We start from the raw sequence: 9,235 nt of genomic DNA on the forward strand, positions 1-9,235 counted from the left end.
AACTGAGCTGAACAATAACAAAATGTTAAACAGTACTGACCCATCCAAGAAGCTCTTTTGGACTTGTAAAATACTATCGTCCTGTTCTTTGGGTAGTGCTGACATTTTCAGAAGGGCACATCCATTGTGGCAGGACCAACACCATATCTGCAGAGGGGAATAAAGGTTTTCTAAATATAATACACACAATCCAACAGGGAACAGGTAAGCTTAGCATTTAAATTCATACAGGAAAATTTATAGCTTCAGTACAAAATGGCTGGATATATTCAACTTTCTTAAGCCAATGAAAGCTACCTGCAATGAAAAAGTCTGATTTAGTCTTAAAAAACAAAACAGGTCTAGGCAGACACACTCAAACTTGTTCATGGTCTAACATATACCTCTGAACTTGGCTTTAGGGCTGGGAACCTACGTGACGACAACAGCGTTATAATTAATACTTTTAGGACAGTAGCTATAGTTGGAGTGCAGCTTCTCATGTCAGGATTTGGCATGAATTAACTCACAGACAGCCGCAACAGTGTGACTCTAAAGGCCGTACTCTGCCCGGATGGCACAAAGCGGGCAGCTCCTGTCATGAGAGAAAGTTCACAACAGAACAGAAAGTGGGCTGTTCAACACATACTGAAATGAGAAGACACGTGCAAGGCACTGAGTTAGGTTGTGGGAGGATGTAGAGGGCTGAGGTACTGTACATCTACCTTCAAGGAGCTGAAACTCTAAAAGGGAAATAAGTTTACAAATATAGTAAAGTAGAAGGTGGTAAACCACAGAAGAGAATTTCAAGAAACAACAAAGGGAGGGCAGAGGAGGAAGAAATCGTGTGAATGAGCATAGGTGACAAGTTTCGGTTTTTCTAGATATAGTTTTGTTTGCTCTGTTTCACAGGAACAAATGGAGAAGAGAAATGGTCCTAGGGCAAAGTAATCTGCCTGCGGTGCCTGGAATGGAGGAGAGGGCGAAGCTGGTTGAGACAGGTGAATACGGCTGTAAACTCTGTCCCGTACAAAGGTCTGGCTAAAGCCAATCCCCTGCCCTGCACTTGGCCCTGGCTCAAAGGTAAAACTAGAAGATCTCAGCTTCCCAAAGGGGACACGTTGTTGCCATTCTTCTCTAATGTATAAACCACACATGGGATACGCTAGCAGCAGCCTGGGCCGGGAGACTAGAGACCAGCACACAATCCAGGTGATACTCTACTAAACTTAGTCAGAAAGAGGAACCAGTTTAGGGTTTCAGGGGAAGATGATGGATTCAGTACTGGATATGTTAGATGTCTAGTGCCAACAGAACATCTATGTGACGATATTCAAGAGGCACCTAAGATGAGGGTTATGTAGCTGAGGAGAAGGAGGCAGGGCTGGAGCTCTGGTAATGACAGCTGACTGCCAGCTGACGTGGAAGAGATGCGAGCCCATCCAGGGAGCGAGGGCAGAGGGACACAGAGCTGCTTCGAAACTGCCAACAAGTGCTGACTCCCCCCGAGGGCCTGGCGGTACTTTAAGATTCATAACGAGGCGGAAGCGTTAGAACGCGGAGACAATTCAAAGGGCCCTCTCTGCTGTCCTCGTATTCCCTTTCCCAATGTCATGCTAAGCAGTGTGAAGAAATCACCACAGTTTTTAGTCTTCTGGCAATTTTCTAAATGCCCCCCTAGTTGGTGCAGCTCACTCTGATGAAAGGAGAGAAAGTCCTAGCCATGACTGGGTGGCAAGTTCTAAGAAATTAAGTGTTCTTAATCCTTTTTATCTCCTTTCCTGGGGCAGAAAAGGTGGCTTTTGGTGGTATTTAACCATAACTCATTTGCTATTTGGGGCACGAACATAACCATCTCAGCTTAGCTGAGGTGCCATGGGGCAATTCTCTTACTACCCTCTATTTAAAACAGTAAACAGGAAACAAGCGAAATTCTTGGTCAGAGAAAGATTCTCACAGGATTTAGCAAAAAGCACTCATCTTCCCCTATTGTAATACGTACAATTTCTGTCTGGGAAAAGGGCCACAGGATTTTTAATATGAATGACTTGACAACAGACAAGAAGCACAGTTTGTTTATCTAAAAAAAGTAAGAGGGGGGAGATTATTATTTCATACATCTTACAGTGTCTCTCTTAATAGAACCAAAGACAGAGCTTTAGAGGAACATGTAAAATTGGAGGCTAGAAAGCAGTGGACGTAAGGAAAGGCGCTGTTAAGGGCGTAAGAGGACCATGACCGCAGTGTCTCCAAAGCCAATACAGGAATTTAAAAGGCAAGAAAAGCGAGGACGTAATCAGTGTTGAAACCGTAGTGATGGTACAGAGAGCAGGGGCCACAAAAGCTCAATGATGTCTGGAGGGTCACTTAGCAGAACGGGGGGAGGAGAAGTCATGCTGCAAGAAGGAGTAGTCGCAACAACAGAAAATTAGTACAGATTCTAAGTACAGTTAGCAGTACAGGGAAGAAAGAGACAGCAGCTTGACTCTTAAGGAAGGGCTTTTTCAGGTTAGAGGAGGCCTGAGGATGCTGCAAGAAGAGCAGAATGTGCGGAAAGACACACGCAGAAGGGGGAGGACTGACGGAAGCAGGTTCCAGACAAAGTAAGGGTAGATGGGACCAAGGGTCCAGGCAGAGATTTGGCTTTGAGATGAAGAGGAAGCATAGAGAGAAACCAAAGGAGGTAGGAAAAAAAGAAAGTTGAGGTCTTGTCGCTTGCTGTCCAAGATCCCACTAGAGGAAAAAGATCGTTGCCAAGAGTAAAAAAGACTGGTATCACAAACTTAAAAAGAGAATGAAAAAATGTTTGCAGCAGCCCCCAGGGAAGAATGATGCAGAAACTAAAAGGAATTAAACAACAGACTGCTGAGCAGACAAGGGCCCAAGCAAGGCAAGGTAGCAGTTTTTGGGTACCCCATTAAGTACGCTGTGTCGTTTGGTATAATCTATAGCAATGTTCCTTAGCCAGCTCCCACATGGGCAGACGATTCATCTTCGTGTCTTCCTGCAGAGCACACCCTCTTTTCCTAGATTCATCTGTGAAAGGCTGAGGACCCTCATGCTTATTCTTCTAAAATAGCAATTCTCAAAAAGCGGTCTACAGATCCAGGAAGTGGAACCCAGTGTCCTTTCAGGTGTGCTGACAATAATACTAAGACGTAATGTGCCTTTTGCTCTGCGTTGACAGTTGCACTGATGGGCAATGGCACTGGCGGATGAAACTGCCGGCACTTTAGCACCAGTCGAGGCCCTGCTACCAAACGGCACGGGCCACTGCATTCTTCACTGCCATGCACGTGCAGAAAATACATTCTGTTTCACCTGACGATGTCCTCAATGAGGGACTAAAATTATTATTGTATTAATCTTGACCGTTACATGCCCTTTTAGTATTCTGTGTGATGGAATGGGAGGTAAGTACAGTGAAGTACCATGTTTGTTCTAAGGAAAAGCACCTATGTGACTGAATTAAGAACTAAACTAGATGCTTTTTTGTGGAATTGAAAGAATAACTGACAGGGAAACTATGGACATTCAGACTTTGGTAACTAGCATACACATTCATTCTTAGGGAAAAATGAATAAAGTGGGTCTATCACTTCAAAGAAAACAACTGACGACTTGTTGCCAATGATAAAAACTAAACTCTCAAGTAAAAATTAGAACTTTGGTAAACTAGCCTCAGCCTCTAGCTGAACAGCTTCTCAATATTTAAAGACTTTTCTGATGAGACAGGGGTGATGTTAATTAAATGTTATTTTTATATTATATAAGGAAACATGTCAATATTTGGATGATCTCTATTACCTAGAGGACTAATATTTTCCAAATGACCATTGGATGATAGAAAATCATGCATATTTTAAGATCCAGTCAGAGATCAATTAATTTTAATTTAGCAGAGAATAAAAAGTTTTATTGTTCTCAAATTAATCTTTATGAAAGTACCACTTATCAATTTTTTGGTGTACCATCAAAGAATAATATTCTCAATTATCAGAAAAGGCAATATAATATTTCTTCCTTTCCCAAATGCACATCTGTATGATGCTGGATTTTTCTTTATGTACTTCAACCAAATTCCAACATATCATAACAGACTGAATGAAAGAAGTAGATAAAAGAATGCAGGTATCTTCTATTTTCAAAAATATAAAACATATTCTATTTCCATTTTGGACAATATAGTCATTTTTCAGAGAAATATGTTATTTACGTTAGTATGTAATGAGTTTCTTCCTAAAGTAAAATTTTAACGTTTTAGCTTTAATATTAATATGGCAAATATCAACAGATACAACCTCATAAACAAAAACTCTTTGAGACCCTAAATACTTTTTAAGAGCGTAAAGAGTCCTGAGACCAGGAAGTTTCAGGACCACTGCTCTAAGTCAAAGGTTGCAAACTGATGGACATGAGCCAACTCGGGCCCAAAGACATGATTTTTTTAAAAAGTCTGAAGCAAATGAATACATTTAGAAATCAGGAAACCTCAGGTAAAAATCCCTATCTCTGGCTGCTCTGAGAAATCAGGACACCTGACAAGACCAGGTCCATATTTCCACATAGCACGAACCTGCTAACACAGAGCAGCCGCCCCTTCCACCAGGCACAGGGTCTCTGGTTCACTGCAATGCCCACACTCATTACTTGCCCAGCCAGGGCATGTGACCCCCACTTACACATCTCACCTACAATACAGTAGTGACCTTTTTGGTCAACCAGCCATGTGCACAGCATTTATTTGTAATTCTCATTCCTCACTAAATTCCTGCAGGCTTGGCAACTCCCAACAGTCCATTAGAAACTGGAGTAACTGCCAGTCTTGCTTTCTTTGATCAGTGACACACTAAATATGGCTCCCATCCCGGTCTATTCTGTGAAAACTCAGTAAGCTCTCCTTGTTGTCTCCCAGAAAAAAACACAGCCACGCCCATTCGAAGATTAATGATGCAGGCCAAAAAGTATCTTAAACCCTACTTTTAAGTGGTTGGCTCGGCCTCAAAATGATTTAGGTGTTAAATCAGGCTGGCTCTCAACACCAGACGTATCTGTAATCCTCTTAAAGCTTTTTAAAGATGTCTCTGCTAAGAACTGCAGAGCGTCTGTGAAAACTTTAGAACTCTGTCCCAGGGAGCGTCATGTCTAAGAGACTCCTCTGGGGAGTCCCTAAGATATTTTTGGATCACTCTTGGACTGAAGACAAACTCTTTAGTACCAAAGCCACAGACTTTAAGTAGAACACTTTGCCAAGATGGGCTGATGAGCAATCCAAGGCTGTTAAGGTTTCCAGATGCACTTACTGGTATGCCATGACCCTGAAAGCGTGGCACATTCTCTTCAGGAAGAGGGGTGGGGACGACAAAGTACGCTGGCAACCTAGAAGAAAGAGATGTCATCAGTTTTAGTATTAGAGTTAATTCGCCAAATATGAAAGCTCAACTTTAATGAACACAGGAAGAAGCTAAGCGGAGTGGTAGGAAACGGACAATATTCCCTGTTAAGAACCAATGCAGATCCACTCTCTCCAGCCAAATCAGTCAGGAATCTGAATTCAAATCCTAGCTCTGTCTCTGATTTTGTGTAAAGGTAGGTAAATTACCCCACCTCTCTGGTTCTGTGCCCTCATCCACAGAATGAGGACTGGAATCTGTTATCTAAAAGTTTATGAATTCCAAAATTGGGAGTGATCTTTTTCATCGTATAGGGACGATATAAGCACGTGAGTTGCTCAGTCTGACTTGTATGAAAACCAGTAATTATGATGACTACTGCCCATTTTATCAAGTGCTCTGACAACATTCAAGTGCCTATTATATACCAGGCTCTGTTCTAATTACTTAACATGAATTATTCATTTAATCCTCCCAGTAACACTATGAGGTATGTACTATTAGTTCCACTTTAGAGATAAAGAAATTGAGCCATAGCACTCCTAAGGCCCTTCCCAGGTGACACAACTAGTAAGCATTAGTGGAGCTAGGACCTGACCCCAAGCTGTGTAACTTCGGCTCCTACATGGGAAAATTTAGGTTCTAAAAATAACAAACCTTGTCTACGGCCATGCCACCCTGAACATGCCCGATCCTGTCTGATCTTGGAAGCTAAGCAGGGTCGGGCCTGGTTAGTACTTGGATGGGAGACCACCTAGGAATACCAGATGCTGTAGGCGTCAAAAAAAATAAATAAATAATAAAATAAAAACAACAAACCTTTTCAGAAGGAATGTGGGAAAGATAGGTTTTCAGAGTTGTAGAGATTAGAGATATACAGGGATAACATCTCATCCTCTAGTTAGCAAATTCAAGCTTCTGTTAACAAGAAACTCACTTAAGTTCTATCACTAAGAAGCTGTGAAGATCTTTCACTCAAAGAGCCTGAAATAAAGCCTTGCAGGAAATAAGGTACTTGTGATGTAAGAACTACAATGAAAATAATCATATGGTGTTTGTGTGCATGCTGCATGTGTGAAGCAAATCTCTTAAGTATTAGGTCATAGGAAAGATGAATTTTCTGAGTTGAAAAGATGAGAATTTGAATGTGAGCAAGCAGTTAAATCGAATCAATTCATAGGGGATGGAGCAACATTTTAAACATCACCATGGGGATGTGCTCATCAAACTCCAGACTATGGGAAACTATCAGACAAATGGCCTGGTTTCTTGAAAAGAAAAATTACAAGAAATAAATGATGGTGTGAGGATTTATAGATTAAGAGACTCCGGAAACCTATTAACTGCAAAATATCAATCTCACTGAATCTTGATTAATTATAAAATAGATAAAAAAGATGAAAGATAAATTGTTTTTAAAATTTCTAAAACAATGGGGGAAATCTGAACACTGGGTACTGAATGATATTAAGGAGCTAATATTAAATTTGAAAGTTGTGATAATGGTTTTATGGTTATATTTATAAAAAGATTCCTTAATTCCAAGAGGTGCATACTGAAATATTTATAAATGAAATGGGATGCACTCTGGGATTTATTTCAAAATAATCCAAGGGAGGCGCAGACAAAACAGGATGAGCCACGAGTTAATAATTAGGCTGCACATTTAAATCATGGGGAAAGATTAAAAAAGTGCCAGTGTCCAGCCTCCATCCCAGAACTATTACACACCAGGAGTTTAAAAGCCCTCTAGGTGAGCAATCAAGATGAAAGCTGTTGTTCCAGAAGATCCTGCTACTCAAGTATGCAGCAGCATCGCCTGGATGCTTATAAGGAAAGCAGGTTCTCAAGCCCAACCCCAGACCTATAAAATCAGAATCCCCAGGTGACTTGGCTGGACTGGAAACCAGAAGCACTGCTCTAGATGGCAACTTACAAACAGATCACTGTTTCTCAACCTTTACAAGAGTCACCCATGAGGTTTGTTTAAACCAGATTCCTAGCTCCTTCCTCAGCTCATTCTACAAAGCCGGGGTGAGGCCAAGTCACTTTGAAATAAATTCACGTCTCCTCTTACTAGTGAGGTTGAATATTTCACAATGCTGGTTAACCAGTTAATTTTCTCTATGTCTTTCACCGGGAGGTGGAGGAAGGGGCACGAATATCAGAACCAAGTATATTAGCGTATATACCACACGGTCACTCAAGAAAGGAGATTGCACAGAGATGGGACAGCTCTGCAACGGTGAAGGGAGGTAGAGATGTCTTCTCCTGTCTCAATGAACTTCGGGTGGGTCCATGTGAGACTCTCATTGTCTACAAACGCAGCCCTCCCTGCCTGGACAGCAGTCATTAGTCATTAAGATGAGTTCAGAATACAAAGTAAACGGCCCCTCCAAATACAGGATGACTTCATTCAAAGACAGTTGTATGATCTGCTCAGGCACAGCCTTAGTTAGGGTAAGGAAACTCTCAAAGCGACAACACCGGAGCAGCAGTGTCTTCCTGTGGCTGTGTCATTCCTAGGTCCCTCTGTTACATACATCCTAGAGTTAAGATCTGATACCGGGGAGGTGGGATGAGAGAAGGGCTTTCCAGTCAACCGGCTCTGACCTTGCGGGACAGTGAAGTAGACACTCAGTTTCTTATTCTCATCCAAAATGACTGGAGTCCCCTCTAACTACTGAGGGGGCTTTCGTTAATTTATTCATTCTCTCCTAATTACTGAGTCCCTCTTGAAACCAGGCACTGCACTTGGTTCTGCGGCTATCATGGTATTCATGTCGTTATACAGAAACAGTGTCCTTGACTCCCCAGAGCTGACAGGTTGCAGAAACAATCAAATGGTGATACAGATAAAAATAAACTCACAATTGCAGGAAGTGCTGTGAAGAGAGGCATACAGTTCAATGCAAGTTCTCACAAGGAGATCCAACCTCGTCTTGGGAAGGCTCCCTATATATGACACCTGAGCTGAGATCTGACAGATGAAAGGGAGGTAACTCACTTGTGCAGCTAGAAGCAAAAGGAACATTCCAGACATGAGACTGCACAGGCCCTACCGCAGGGGTTCAGTATGGCCAGAGGGGTATACACAAAGCTGGAGATTTAGACAGGAGTCAAACCATAAAGGGCCCTGTAGCACTCATGAAGTTCTGTTCCCCGTACTGAGAGCAGCTGGGAGCCACTGAGGCAGGAGCAAGGTGATCAGATACATACAGGAGGTGCTCTCGCAGCCACTACAATAGAGAACGGATGCAGCAGGACCAGACTGGATGGGGAAGTCCATGTAGGCAGCTAGCGTAGTGGTGCAGGTGGGAAACAAAGCCCAGCTTTCCCTGTATCATCCTCGTGGGACAGAAAAACGTGGCGGTGGCGGTGGCGGGGGGGCACTGAGCATTTTGAGTACCAAAATCTCACTAAAGCTCCATTCTCCGCATTGACCACTAATTAAAAGCTTTCCCTTGCCTTCTCTACCAGGTTTATTTTTGATGTGGTAACATCTATGAGAATATCAGTAAGTTTCATCAGTATGTGGCAGGATTTTTTCCTAAACAGTTCTGAGAATGGGAATGCCTTCTATCAGCACCAACATCACATTACAAACTATCACCTACTAGGAGCAGGCGTTTCTAGTGTCTTTCTGAGTAAGCCCTAACTTTCCCTTTCCCAGCTCTGTGACTGTGAAAGGACAGGAGGGGGGGCCGGGGGGTGGTGCAATGCAGGCCCTGCAGGCCCTCCTACTGTCACCACAGTTCCCCCTGTGGCAGGAGGACGCACTTCACAAATATTTGAGATTGATAAGCATCAAAATTGAGCTGATGAAGGGGCCCATCAGAACCACGAATATGGAATGTTCTACA

The 9,235-nt window shown here is 42.5% G+C and overlaps 1 protein-coding gene and 1 pseudogene across 2 annotated transcripts in view; one reads left to right on the plus strand and one right to left on the minus strand.

Moving 5' to 3' along the window:
- The window catches only part of MTMR12 (myotubularin related protein 12), a 63,694-nt gene that overhangs the window by 15,297 nt on the left and 39,162 nt on the right, over positions 1 to 9,235 (minus strand). For both annotated transcript variants that reach the window (XM_011356451.2, XM_011356450.2), the window contains exons 8-9: positions 5,283 to 5,358; positions 41 to 147 (exon numbers count right to left, since the gene is read on the minus strand). In XM_011356451.2, the coding sequence (XP_011354753.1) occupies positions 41 to 147; positions 5,283 to 5,358 (183 nt within the window). The remainder of the gene's footprint in view (positions 1 to 40; positions 148 to 5,282; positions 5,359 to 9,235) is intronic.
- LOC111737498 lies at positions 6,033 to 6,151 on the plus strand (annotated as a pseudogene).

This window comes from Pteropus vampyrus, unplaced genomic scaffold (assembly GCF_000151845.1).
Source record: "Pteropus vampyrus isolate Shadow unplaced genomic scaffold, Pvam_2.0 Scaffold27, whole genome shotgun sequence".
Lineage (NCBI taxonomy): Eukaryota > Metazoa > Chordata > Mammalia > Chiroptera > Pteropodidae > Pteropus > Pteropus vampyrus.